This window comes from Aptenodytes forsteri, unplaced genomic scaffold, assembly GCF_000699145.1.
Source record: "Aptenodytes forsteri isolate BGI_AS27 unplaced genomic scaffold, ASM69914v1 Scaffold349, whole genome shotgun sequence".
Classification (NCBI taxonomy): Eukaryota; Metazoa; Chordata; class Aves; order Sphenisciformes; family Spheniscidae; genus Aptenodytes; species Aptenodytes forsteri.
This window is the reverse complement of record NW_008794452.1, coordinates 5,428,851-5,442,857: the sequence shown is the minus strand read 5'-3', so window position 1 is coordinate 5,442,857 and position 14,007 is coordinate 5,428,851. Positions and strand designations below refer to the sequence as shown.

Here is a 14,007-nt window from a genome sequence, read left to right as displayed (position 1 = left end):
AGCAATCAGTGCTGCAGCTCTCTGTCCCCAAAAGGGGAGCGTCCCTGTGTCCCCATGTGACTGGCATCCCATGGTATTATTTTCTAAGCTCTCTGAAGATATAGCATTATCCCATAATTTACCCAGCGCAGTAGACTCTCAAAAGCAGGAGATAAAGAAGAATAATATGCTTTATAATATGCTAGAGAACAAACATGGAAATGCTTCGCTGTTAAGGACAGATGTGGGGAAAAAAGGAGAGGAGAAGAATGCGCTGCTTTGGTGATCCACTGTGGCTCCCGGACTGTCCGGCTGGGTAGGCCTGGGATTTTGGTGGAGGTTGCGTGCGTTGGGAGAAGCAGGCAATATCTACAGCTGTAGCCCTCACATCTGGGCAAGAAGCAGCAGGAGCTCAAGGGTTGGGTGAAAAGGTGAGGGTCCTTCTGACAAAGGGTGGGGGATCTTAGAGCAGTGGCAGAGATGAAGAGGGGTCTCTTTATGGGAGAGTGGGAAGGGCAGGTTGAGCTTGGCGGTCTCTTAACTTCTTTTTTTTTTCTTTTCATCTTTTTCTCATTTCAGTTCTGCTTGAATCACTCAAGAATGAGCAATCAGCCAATGGCCAGTCCCAATCCAGGGAGTCCACAAATCCTCAGTTCAAGAAAATGAGTGGAGACTTCCCATCGGCCAACGGAGAGGCTGGGGGGGAGGCCCCCAAGGGCTACACTCAGGACCAGGTGGATGCAGTGAAGAGGTGTGTGTGCAGCTCTCCACGGCTTCAGCTTGCAGTTTGAGTTTATCATGTGATAACAGTCTGTTTTTCACAATGTTTTAAAGATGTAATGGTGGAACATGAAGGAGGAAGGCAGAAAGAGTAGGTAGAGTTGGACAACAGCTCATGTTCTGTGCCATGTGAGGAGATCTGGTCAGCTTTGAACCATATCGAGTGGGTTTTAATTCACTAGGTGTTTAAAAAGGTATCTAGGAGGATTTATAGCTACAGCAGCCCTGGGAGGCAGCTGGGTTGGGTCTACGAGGGATGAGATTTTTCCCCCAAAGGCATGTATGAGGGCTAGAACTGTAGGCACGTAGGCCTTTTCCAGGCCGAGGTCTAAAGAGGCATTTTGGATGCATTCATCTCATGGACTTAACATTAATGTTTGTTTTAGTGTTATTCAATAATACTGTGAAAAATCCCATGTGGTCCTGAGATCCTGTAGGTGGAAGTCATGGCTCATAGCTTGCAGTAGGCAGCCCTCCTGCTCTAAGCTTTGCTCTAGTAGCAAGTGACAGGGCATATCCCTTTTCCTCTCTCCTGATGATATTCTGCTCATGGTCTCTCTTAGAGCCCAATAAAGTAGAAATCTGCCACAGGACGCTTCACTCTGTTAGCACAATGCACTTCTAAAGCTTCTGCTGGAAAGTCCCAGGACATGTTTATCTAGTCACCTGTTTTCCCATCCCTGTTTCAAGCTGTTCTTTATTCCTTTCTGCCATTTGCAAATACTGGAAGTTCTGAACTGCAGGCACAGTCACTTGGTAGACTTTATTTAAGGTTATGGGCATGATCTGAATTGCGCAAGAACTGCTCTGGCTAATGGACTTACGGAGATGCTTGTTACGTCATCCATTTCTCCAAAAACCCAGCCTGCTGTATTCTGTCTCGTCGAAGTCATGTGAGAAGGAGGAACCATCACTGGGCTGCGAGTGTACCCAGAACGAGCTGGGCTGCTCATACAGGCTTGGGCAGCTCCCTCTTTCTTCCTCTAGAATTTAGCTGATGTTATTTTTAAGTCTGTGAATTAACTGAATCTGAGGAAGGGGGTTGAAAAGCCAATAGCCCAGCTATCCTTCAGATCCCGGCCTGCTGTTTCTAGTCCCTCCCAGACAGCCTCCAAAACATGAGCATGATGAATCTGAAGCTTATTTGCCAATCACATTCTTCAGCAGTTGATATCATTGCCTGAGGAGAGGCCCTTCTACCTCTACTGGCTTGACTTGCTCTGTGAGAGTGTTTGTGTGCTAGTAATGCAGGCACAGCGGGAATGAGTCTGTGAAAAAAAATGGGACACCCTCTGAGGAATTAGAGCTGAGTAAACCAGAGTTCACTGAACAACATTGATCAAAACTGTGATGCGTGAGATGTTGCAGAGTTGACGTATTCAATGCAAAGTGGTTCTCACAGCTGAAACTAACTGTCCATGTTTTCTCCCCTCTCTACTGGCAGGGTAAAGCAATGCAAAGATTACTACGAAATTCTGGGAGTAAACAGAGAAGCTTCTGATGAGGACCTGAAAAAGGCTTACCGGAAACTTGCACTGAAATTTCACCCAGATAAGAACCACGCACCAGGGGCTACCGAGGCATTTAAAGGTAAAGAACATTTCCAACTTTGTGATTTGCCCTCAACTATCAGGCAGTGGTGCTGAGCTGGGCTAGCAAGGACTCTTAAACAACCTCACGAGTCAGGTAGAGTGAAATAAAGCTCTTCTTAGTAAAGTTGTATCTCTTCTTCTGAGCTTTGTATTATGAACAAAGTATTCTCTAAGCTTAAAATAATAAACACAGGTTGGCATGGATAGGCTTAACCTCTGGTAGTCGGACAAGGAGAAGCCTTCCTTCCCTTTCTCCTAGCAGCCCTTCCTGTGTGTTGCTCCAGCCTCCTGCCACGCTGCTCAGGAGGAAATTGGGATGTTAACCATCCTTTTTTTTGGAGAGATGCAGGAGCATTCACCTAGCAGGGGGAAGCTCCAAGTCCTGCAGCCATCCAGCACAGGGCAGGTGCTGGGGTGCATCCCCGTCTACTGACAAATCCTGTAGAAACCCAGTAAGTTGTGCAGCACCAGAGGCAGCCCTTGGGTTCACGAATCCCTTGGGAGAAATGTTGCCAGGCAGGCCCGATGGCAGGAAACTCAGTCTTCTTCAGAACTGGTATTTAGACTCTTCCACTCATTCAGCATTTCAGGCAGCCAGTAAGCCTTCAGGTTTCTAAGGAAGCACTCGGCAGCTGACTGTTGCGAAAGGCTGCGGACGGAATTGGTGGATAGAAACCGCAGGTGAAAATTTCTAGGGTGAAACTGCCCCAGCCATACGGCTGAGCCCAGCCAGAGTGCAAAAAAGGTCACCAGGAGCTTCAGTTCTGCTGTAAAGAGCCCGATTCTCAGGGCCTCTCTACAAATGCAGCAGGGATGTTTCCTGGGTAATAAGATACCTTAAAACTGGAGTAATTTTCCAAGGGAAATGCTATTGCTTGGAACATATAACCCCATTTTCCTTTGCAAGCTGTGGAAGTTTGATTGTTATCGTTGAGCTAAATGGAGAACTTCTTGGTGCCAGTTGTACAGCACTGATTTTGCAGTGTTAAGCCATTTAAATACTGTGGTCTGATTCCGGCCATCTTGGGAGTGAAATGCATGAGACTTCTGCTGGAGCAGGGAGCAAGGCTAGCCTGGTGTGAGTATATTGATACAGTATTCGGGTAAGCTTCTAGTAGGCATGAATTCAGCAGTAAAAGTCTTATGTAAGGTTTGTTCAAGTCTTTTAAGACTTAAATCCATAACTGATAAGTGTGTTGCTGTTAGCAAATAATGAGCTGACCCCCAGCTACTTGGGAGAGCCTGTTTTAGTATAGGTGCCAGATTAAAGAGTGAGCATCTGCAGACATCTATCTACACTGCATGTGCAGTAAGCTGCTGTTCGATAGTTTATCCTTCAGTCCTTGCTAAGTGGCGAAAGGCAGGTTTCTTCACCTGTAATCTTAAATAATGATGTTTGCCAAAGGCTTTGACAAGAGTTACATGCCAGAAGCCGTGCGTTAAGCAAGGTGCCCTTTATCCTCCACCACAGAGCTATCTGCTCTCAGATTATCTCCCCTCCAAGCCTTGCCTCGTTGGCTCTCCCGTCCTTCAGCCCCCGAGCTGAGCTCTTAGTTTGCAGGGCTCGCTGAAGTCCAGCTGTTTGGTTCCAGAGGGTGAAGGGGGAAATGTGCACCGCTATGAGGGTTTTAGTTAATTTTTTCTTACATTGATGTATTAGCTGAAGTCTTGGCATTCATCTTCCCAGTGACAGCTGATAAAGCATTACATCTTGTCCTGAGACCTTGTTTCAGTCCATAGTTGCAGTTGGCTGCAGTCTGTCTTGCAGCAGATTTGCATCACTACCTTTGGCTGACGTTGGAAAAAGAGTTGAACCTGGCTACTTTGAGCTAAAATCCTGATTTGGAATAAGGTGTTTCTTGGGCTTTGTCAGCAGAAAGTCAGACAGCGAACAAAACCCTGAACCGCTCCATTTTCGTTGCTTAACCACACAGTTTGAAAGAACAAGCTAATACGCTGAGAGTTAGTCCTTGTTGTCTGGCTTCCTTGCCTGGTTGTAGAAATGTTTGATCTGTGTGCACTAATTATAACCAAGAAGGAGAACAAGTGTATTGACATTACATCCTCCATGCTCCAAATCTCTAGCCCAAGAAGAAACCGTACACCTCGATCTGACTACCGGGAAAATATTGAATCTTGGAGTTAATCTCCTCCAAAGGGCATGTATCTCCCTTTTCTATCACTTCTGCCTCTGCCTTTTATACACCAGGCAACTACTGCCATGAAGATTTTTGCCTCTTTGCAACACAGGGAGGAGAGAGGATAGGCTCTGCAGTCACGTAGGGAGGCTCTTGGGTAGGTTGGCACAGAGGGGAAGTGGTAAGCTGGAACGTGTCGAGAGAGGAGTACAGAAATAGGAGGGTGGCAGGCAGACATTCTGGTAGAAAGGCTCAAACATGCTGAGAGTGGAAGGAGAGTGACCTGGGGAAGTGGTGGGGGTTTAGTTCCAGTACATTTCCACTGTCACAGGCACTGGTTAACAGTCCTTGTAATTATGCACCTTACTTCTGGCATCTGGAAATTTTGAAGTTCATAGCTGACAGACACAAATTATAGCCAACGTTTCCTTACTAGCTTTTATGGGAGGTTTTAAAGTCTCTTTCAGTGATCTTCCGTATTTAAATTCTTTGCAGTTCTGGTTTTAGGCTATGACATTGAATTCCCTTAATGCCACTTTTGAATAAAATTTGTCAACTAAAATTGTATTTTCCTATACAGTTGCTTACGGCTGAAGGATTTGGGCATTAGTTGTTCAAAAGAAATAACAAGTTTCATTAAGTGAAACGTGTAACTGCTCTACTACCAGTATTGCCTTCGCAATTCATAGTTTCATTCATTTGAGAGGGTTTCTCTAGGGACGTACACCGAATTCATACCAGTCATATCATAACTTCTTCATTTGAATTAATTAAGGCCTTTTTCATCGAGTCTCTTGGTGTGGTTTCCTTCTATCTGTGTTTGCTAGAGAAGCATGCCAGGTACTAGTGCTGCGCCGCTGAAGTAGCCTGTTGAAAAGACGTGGGTAGTTGAGAATCTCATTTGTGTAATGAGAAAGGCAAGTCCTGGCAGTTTGCGGGGCTAAATGTTTTATCTGTAGAAGAAAGAAGCTAATTGCTTCCTTATTGTCAATATTTCAGCCATTGGTAATGCGTATGCAGTGTTGAGCAACCCAGAGAAGAGGAAGCAATATGACCAGTTTGGAGATGAGAAACTCAACCCTGCTCGGCACGGACACAGTCACTCGGACTTCCACCGCGGGTTTGAGGCAGACATCTCCCCTGAGGACCTCTTCAACATGTTTTTTGGTGGTGGTTTTCCTTCTAGTAAGCACGTTAAACCTTAATCTCTTGAATGGGATCCGATCCTTTTGACAGAGCAACAATGCAGTAGTGATTTATTTGGCCGTGCAAGGATTGCTGAGTTTGATGAGAGAGAGTTCTCCTTCACACATGACCTAAACACCTAGAGTTTTCTAAATTGTTCAGATGGGTACTTGGAGAACTCGGCATCCAGCAGGTAATACCATCAGAGCTGGAATTCTTCCCAACTTCAGGTATTTGTTTGCATGCTGGCAACATCAGCTGTTATTAGGTTGGGTTGAATGTTAGAACAAAAAATGACTTGTTTTAAGGCTAGTTGTAAAAATAATCCTGTTTTGAAGAAGGCTTTTCTGCCTGGTGGTTTTAGAAGTTAAATCTTCTCATCAGAACAAACTATGGTAATGCCTGGGCCTTGTTCTTGATCTGTATCTGCTCTGCCATGCAGCTGAAGCAGTCTCTTCGAGATCAGTGTCCACTTCCTTCTTTCCACTGTGTCCCATAAAAAAGAGAAAAGTGTTATTTCTAGAGGATAATTTAAACCTCTTGGATTGAAAATTAAATCTGTATCCTGTCTATCCACAGTGCTGATCGTGGTTTGGGTAGCAGGAAAGAACCAAGTAACTGTTCCTTCACTTGATCAGTTCCGATCAAAAAAACACAGATTTAATATAAGGATAAGTGTATTTTAGAAGACTCCCTTGTATTTGCTCTAGTCATATTTGACCGGCAGTCGGGGCAGTGGTTATTTGACCTTTGTGGACCAACTTGGAAAAATAAGTATTTTTGTTTCAATTGAGAAGATTTCCTCTGGTAGCTCTTTCTATCCAGTATGTAAGAATTAACACACTAACATCAAGTACTTGCAAAGGCATCTTGAAGCCTTTTGCAGCATTCATGTTCTGCCTGTCAGAGAGGTGAAGCTACTCCAGTAAAAACAGCAGGTTGCTATTTTAGCTCAGTTTTTTTTTCCTTTCCTCACTGTCCCAAGAGAATTCAGGACTGCTTTCTCAGCCGGTCTCCCTTTTCAGCTGTAGTTTTGACATTTAAAACAAGACATGGAAGAGCTCTGGTTTTAGGTGGAAAAACTACCAAAATTTTCTTTTTGTTATTGGTTTTAATCTAAAGTAAATTCACTTAGAAGCGAGGAGGCCTGTACAAGATATTCTCTCTACATAGTGACCCTGCTCCAAAATTTTCTTTTTGTTATTGGTTTTAATCTAAAGTAAATTCACTTAGAAGCGAGGAGGCCTGTACAAGATATTCTCTCTACATAGCTGACCCTGCTTTGAGCAGGAGGTTGGGCCTCCTGAGGCCACTTCCAACCTGAATTTTCATGTGATCCTACAAAATCCTATAGACGGATGTCTGTGCCCACCACCAGTTTGCCTTCAGACATACCTGCTCAGTACACCTTAGGAATACTCCTTTTTCAGCTGCGGCTTATATAGCTCAATTTGTAAGTGTTGGCTTCAGGTGATGAATAGAATTTTTTTGTATGAATTCTTCTATCAGTCTCCTGTGGAGTCCCATATCCACTTCGCCCTAAAGCTACAGCCATTTCTGTCAAGACAGCATGATGGAGTGGCTTGAGTCAGGGGCTTCGGCCGTGTGGCCTGCTGACCAAAACCATGGATGTGCACCTTGTGCACTGGGACATATGCAGGGATCTCAGGAATAGCCCAAGTCTGTCAAATCACCATTTCACTGAGACATCCCAGCTCCAGCCTGGAAGCAGCCCAGCCGGACAGATGTGCTGTCCTTCTTCCAGCTCTGAACTGGCTGGCATGCTGCTGGCTACGTGAAGTAGGCTGAACTGAGAGCAGTGGTAACGGCAGACCAGATCTAAGTGTGAGCACAGCGTGGATTATATCTTTGCTGAATGTGGCCCGAACCAAAGAAACAGATCAAGCCCATTCTGACAATGTTCAAAGTTAAAATTCCTGAATTTACTGTTGTCAGCACCCAGTCTACTTTTTCCTACTGTGTTTTTATTGGTGAGGCTGACATGGAACACAGCCACCTTTTGTGGTTCCTTCCTGGCCAGCCAGCACCATCTTACTCTGACTTTTGTTTAACAGTTTTCTTTTGCCTATAGGTAACGTTCACGTATACAGCAATGGCAGGATGCGATATACCTACCATCAGAGGCAGGACAGACGAGAACATCAGGGTGACGTAAGTGGAGAACAGGCAGGGGGCTGGGAGTCTAAAGGTTTTTCTGATACATGAATTGCGAGCTAGTTGGTGTGGCTGTCTTGTGAAACAGTCCTGCCTGTTTCCACTCCCCTGAACAGAAAGCTGGGGTCGTGGGAAGTGAGCTGCCTTCAGAATTTACACCAAGTTGCGGTTTAATTTACTGGTGGTTGTTCTCCCAGGACTCTCATAGCTGTCATCCAGCAGGGAAAACGCTGGCGTGTCTTGAAACAGTGCCACCTTGAAATAAGATTGCACCAGTAAAGTGTACCTGTCTTTACCACAGAATAAGCATTTCCTTTCTGATTTAATTCTGTAATTTCAAAAGGTAAATCCACTTTTCAGATAATATGGATACTCGTGGCTCCTCCCAGCATGAACTCATTCTCCCTTTTATTCCAGTGTTGAAGATGGGGTGTTTCTAATCTGTGATGCTTAATTAACCAAGGAAGACACTTCATAGCATGAGCTATTTTTATGTTTTCCCATCACAGAAAATCTAAGTACATCTCCAGCACTCCAAGCCCTCTGGTCTAGAGAAGTGAGAATGAGGGACTTACTATTTAAGAGACCAGGGTTATGTATTGAAGATTACTATTTTCTGGGGATAGCCAATTATATTTTTTTTAAACAAACAAACAAGAAGAATTTCCTGAATATTTTTTCTCAAGCTTAAAGGGGAAAGTGTACTCTGCTGGAACTGGAGGGAGCTCAGGAGGTGAGGTAGAGGGGGAATTACTTTCATCTGACACTGAAGAGGGGAGAAGGCTCTCCATAAAACCAGTTCTGCTCCCTAGCACAAGCAGGACAGAAACCATATATGCTCTAGGAAAAACAAAATACGGGCTTGAGGCTTTTGAAATTCACTCACAAGGTTCCCCCTGCCAGTCCCCTCTGCCCTTTGTCACATCCAGAGAAGGGGCAGTGGGTTTGGACCTTTGGAGTCACGCTGCCCTTTCTGGAGGGGAACTGTGGGCTGCTGGGTTCCCCCCAGTTATTTTGAGATGCCTCCTAAGCCAAATGCCTGCAAAAAGCAGGAGAATTGAGGTTGTGTTAGGGCTGGGAGGGAGGGAGAGCGATGCCATGGGATCCTTGTGTACAAGTGTATGGGTGGCACTCCACTGTGTGTTTCTGTTCCTTCAGGGTGGCCTTGGGTTGTTTGTCCAGCTGATGCCTATCCTCATCCTGATCATTGTGTCTGCTCTCAGCCAGATGATGGTCTCCAGCCCACCCTACAGTTTGAGCCAGAGACCGTTAGTACCTGTTACTCTAAAACTTATCCAGCTGGGGAGGGGGTTGGGTTCTGGAGGGCAGGGTGGCATGACAGGGTAGGGATCTAGGCTCTCTGTTTTTTCTGTCTTTTTTTTTTCTTTTCCTTTATCTCATCACACCGTTGCTCTTGCTGCCAGATGTCTCACACATCAGTGAAGGCCTCCTGGTTCTCAAACAGGTCTTGAGATGGAAGGTGTGGGGAAGGTTGGAGGGTGCTTACTTGCCTAGGGGAGGATGTTCTTTGACAGGGACCTTCTGCAGCCCATACTCACAGCTGGGTGTGTCTGTCCTAGAAAGGGACAGACGAAATGACTTTGAGAGGCTGTGGCCCAGCACCGAGATCCCTTATGCAGGATGAATTGAGATGTAGAGTTAAATTGGGGTGTGAAAAACAAAAGCCAGATCTGTTCTTCATGAAAGCCTCAGTTTATACCAAGTACAAAGCAATAGAGGAAGAGAAGAAGGAATAGAAGACACTCCTGTAGAGTAAAAGACACTCCCAGAGAAATCTCCTATTTTTGAACTCTAATCTTGCCATGAAATAGCTATGGCCAGACATTTACTATGCGAAAGTGAAGCTGTTTCATTCTAGATCCTGTGGAAATGCCCCAGTCTGCTCACTTGGCCGACAAATGAAGTGAGTATTCTTACTCACTTTGCAGTGCCAACAAAGAATGGGAAAACAGGCTTGATTTCTGGCTGCTTGCATCATTCTTGACAAAAGCTTAATGCATTTTCAGTGGAAGTTCCTTATATGTATTTAAAGAGGGTAGACTTGGTTACAGCCAGTGGGCCCTGTTTAGTTTCACAGGTGACAACATTTGCCATTGATGATGTTAAATTCTATAAAAACCCAGCTTAGCTTTCGGGTCCAAGGTAAAGACTATGACATTAGTGCTTAGGAACCGAAAGATGGAGCGGTTTTGAAGAGGGCACAGTTAAGGGTTATTCTGAGAGGCTAGAGAGTATTGAGATGTGATTTCTGCAGTTGATATTAGGACTATAAAATTAAGCATTATATATGTATACCAGTTTGTTCTATACTGGTGAAGAGGCGGTTTATGGGGTGAGAAGACGTTCAGTGGATGGCAGCTTTTAAGTGGGCTGGGGTTTGCTTCCAGCCTTGTCAGCTGTCAGAGGAAAGCCATCCCTGAGCCCCAGGTGTTTCTCTGCTGCTCGGTTCCCCATTCCCTGTGCTGTCCCTGTCTCTGCGTGCTCGGGTAACAGCAAGCAAATGGATTTCTAGGTTTGGATTTGGGCAAGAGCGGCAAATGAGCTGATCCAGTCCTCTGTCATCCTTCCTGAGTGACCAAGGCACTTCAAATGGAATTAGCTCGCTCGCAAAAGGCGTGCTGTGCCGGCAGGCGGTGCTGCTCGCTTGCTCGCTCGCGCAGGCAGCCAGGCCCCTTTTGCTGCCTGATGTAAAGGGAAGTGCTGTGCTTGGCTGTCGTTTGGCAGAAAGCTGGAGCTCGCTGCACTGAACTCAGTGAGCAGAAGGCGAGAAGCTTTTGGACCTGGTGAGGTTTTAATGGCACACGGAGATTTTAATGCCACTTCTTGATAGTGAAGCTGTCACTGAGAAAGGCAGAGTCCTAAAGAACCATTTGTCACTCCGTTGCCGTTGTAAATCTCTTCCAAAAACTAGCTTTCTGCCAAAAGACCTGTCTAGTTGTGGGACTGTCTGTGCCACCCTGCTCTTCAATAACACCTCATTGAATTTGCCAGACTTAATTGCATGTCTGACTTCGGGTGGCAGGTTTCTTGTGCCAGATACTGCCCTTATTTTCATGCTTTACACTGAAGGATGCTTGAGTGGATGCTGCTGACGCTCTGCAAGCTTAAATACTCCTCCTTTGAGGGCACACTTTGTAGCCTCCGTAATTCATCTTTATACAGAAGAGGAATATGAACTTTGGGAGAGCTTAGGGCTCTGTCTTGACAGGTAAAATAGTGGGCTGAGCTTCTTCCAGACTGCATCTCTGCCAGCAGGCACTGCCGGAGATGCGTTAGCCTTTGTCTCGAAAAATGCCAAGAGCGCTCTTCGGTCATGTTCAGTCTATCCGATTACCCACCACTCGTCCCTGAGTGCTGGACCTTGATGAAACGTGCAGGAGTCTTTGAATCACTCCTGTAAACCCTGATATCAGACTGAAGGGCGAGCCGGATGAGTTAATGTTTATACCTGGCTTAAGAATCAGGCTCGCTTTTAATGCAGCAGCCAGCTGGTATTTATTATGGGAAACTTTGGGCACGTCTCCAGATGGAGCTGTTCCTGATGAATCCAGTGTTTGGGCACAGGTCCTGTGTTACAGCTTGCAAACACGCCTTAGTGAGTATCTCTAGGTTTGCTGGAGCGTTGGGGAAAATAAGTACAGGGCTCTGTCTGAAATGCAAATCCACAGGGGTAGGGTAAGAAGAGATTTCCTTCTAGAAAGTGCTTTCTGTACTGGTCGGTGCAGACTCGAGTGCTGAGCGGGTCTAATTTTGTTCTTGCAGCAACAGTGTTCATTGCAGCATGTGATGTGGTAAAGGAAGCTGACGCTCGTGGAGTTAGCAGATATCTTAGCAGAGGGGACTGGGTTTGACCGATGGGCAGCCTTGCTGAGCGAGGGGGCGTTGCTGGGGAGCTGTGACAGCCAGCCCCTGCTCTGCCTTCACCTCGGTGCTGCCGTGCTCCTCTGCACAGGCACCATTCTGCCACACTGGCTGCTGTCACCCTGCACCGCACAAGCATCAACCTCCGAGCTTTGTAACCATCCTTGGGGCTCACTGCCAAAAACAGATGGTGTCGTCAGCAAGGAAATTGCAGAGAGATTTAATTAGTGCTGAAAATTCTAATGAACACTTTATTTTAAGTGGGTTTAGGCCTTGGGCAATCTGCCTTAGAGTTATGTCTGTATTCAGAGCTCTGCCCACCTAGCTAGAGGCCTGGCAGGTTTTCTCTCCCTGTGTTGGCGTTCCATTTCCACCAGAAATGCTTCTCCTTTCCAAACCTTCAAGTCTGTGGACGCATAGGAGTATGTTTTCAGCGGTTTGGTATTGTGGCATGTTGTGCATTATAAAGAGCTGAGAGCTTTTTGCTCTGCCCTTGAAGCGTGCCCTACACTGTTCTGGCTCTTCTCCCTGAAATAGGTCTGTGGGTCACATACACAAGAGAGTGACAGAGCACTTGAAAGTCGTCTACTACGTATCCGAGAACTTTGCAGATGAATACACGGGCACGAACCTGAAAAATGTTGAAAGGAGTGTGGAGGACGACTATATTGCAAACCTTCGAAATAACTGCTGGAAAGAGAAGCAGCAGAGTGAGTAGTGTGGGGTCAGAAGCAGAGGGTCTTGGCTACTGCATGAGGTTGGCTTCGGAAAGGTCTTTTACTGGGGACTGAGTTATGCTAAAGTTATACTTTAACGTGGTGTGAGCACATTTCATGTGTTGTTGGCTTTTTTTTCTGTCTATGACTTTGTGACAAATCCGGTATGTGGGGTTTTTTGTTTTGTTTTGTTTTTTAATGCTGCTGTAGAACTGGTCAGACAGGAGTTGTGCCCCGGAGGTTCCCTGCCATGTCAGTAGGGTATCTCTGATTTCCAGTGGAGGGGGAAGGTTGCAGCCATCTCATTTTCAGGAGGCCCCCAATAGCTCTGCGTAATATTTTAGTTGTTCGAGGACCATGTCTGAAAGTGTGCTGCCCATGGTGTCCTCCATCCTGCATCCCATCCCTGCTCAGAAGGCTGTGGTGGCAGCACTGACATGGCCTTGCATGCTGCTGAAGGCTGAAGGGTTAGGAGGGACGGCTACCCAGCCAGACGGCGTGAGAGATGATCTGGCCATCCAGCCAGGCAGCAGAGTGTGGCGAGGGCAGCAAACTGTTTGCCCAGTCCCGGGGGCGACCTGACTTCTGTGCCCGCCCATTCCCAGCAGGTGATGATCACAGCTCTTGGAGCAGTGGCCGGGGTAGGATTTGAGCGCCTGGGATGCAGGAGGGGCTCTTAGAGCCCCCAGTGGTGCCAGATGAGGCCAATGCACCGAGCTCTGAGCCTCTACGTTTCTTCTTCCCCGTGCTGCTGGGGTAACCTTTGTGTAGGCTGCCTCATGTGCCTCCTGGGACGAGGGGCAGGTCCCGTCAGGTTCCTAAGGCTTTCCCTGGGATGGATGAGCTGTCAGCAGATGTTACGCCCATCCTGTCCTAAAGGGCACGGGGCATTTCCTCAGCCTCATCCTGTGCTTCAGCTAGCCTTGAAGAACTTGAGGTGCCTCCTGTTCCCAGCAGAGCCCGTGGTGGGACGTGGCCTGGCGGGTGGGTCTCCTTCCACATCGCATTCGTAACGCTGGGCTTTTCCCTTTGCAGAGGAAGGCTTGTTGTACCGGGCACGCTACTTCGGAGACTCGGATCTGTACCAGCGAGCACAGAAGATGGGCACTCCCAGCTGTAGCAGACTGTCAGATGTTCAAGCCTCTCTGCACGGATAGTCACCGCCTGCCTGCTCAGCAGAGGTCTAAGTACGAGCTGGTGATGCTTCCCCTGGCAGCGGAGCAGGGCGTGATAGTGCTTTTCATACTTACTTAAATCTCTGTTTGAGACGCATATCTTCACGAGTCTCCTCTGGATGCACACACGTCACGGGGGGAAGCACCCCCCTCCGTCAAGCATACACTCATTAATTGGGAAATTGATTTTGTTTAGTTTGCATGTCGGCACCCTCAGCTCTCTCCAAGCTCCCTGTTTTCTCTGGCACTGTCGGTGTTGGGTCTCTAGGAACACAGCAAAAGCCCCGGGCATGTTGGTGACTCAGCTGAGGTCTTGTCAACTCCGCATTCGATACAGCAGCTGTGCGCGCCTCGGCTGGTTGGAAGTTTTTTACCGGCCGGGGGG

The 14,007-nt window shown here is 46.8% G+C and overlaps 1 protein-coding gene across 2 annotated transcripts in view; it reads left to right on the top strand.

Annotated features, from left to right (window-relative positions):
* Positions 1-201: 201 nt before the first annotated feature.
* The window catches only part of DNAJB12 (DnaJ heat shock protein family (Hsp40) member B12), a 16,834-nt gene continuing 3,028 nt past the window's right edge, over positions 202-14,007 (top strand). Inside the window, exons 1-8 of one of the 2 annotated variants that reach the window (XM_019474929.1) lie at positions 202-295; positions 559-730; positions 2,204-2,349; positions 5,489-5,674; positions 7,767-7,846; positions 9,008-9,117; positions 12,269-12,441; positions 13,483-13,634. In XM_019474929.1, coding sequence (XP_019330474.1) covers positions 642-730; positions 2,204-2,349; positions 5,489-5,674; positions 7,767-7,846; positions 9,008-9,117; positions 12,269-12,441; positions 13,483-13,604 — 906 coding nt within the window. In that variant the 5' untranslated portion in view covers positions 202-295; positions 559-641 and the 3' untranslated portion in view covers positions 13,605-13,634. Of the gene's footprint in view, positions 731-2,203; positions 2,350-5,488; positions 5,675-7,766; positions 7,847-9,007; positions 9,118-12,268; positions 12,442-13,482; positions 13,635-14,007 lie in introns of both variants that reach the window. The other variant, XM_009290565.2, reaches the window with a different exon arrangement.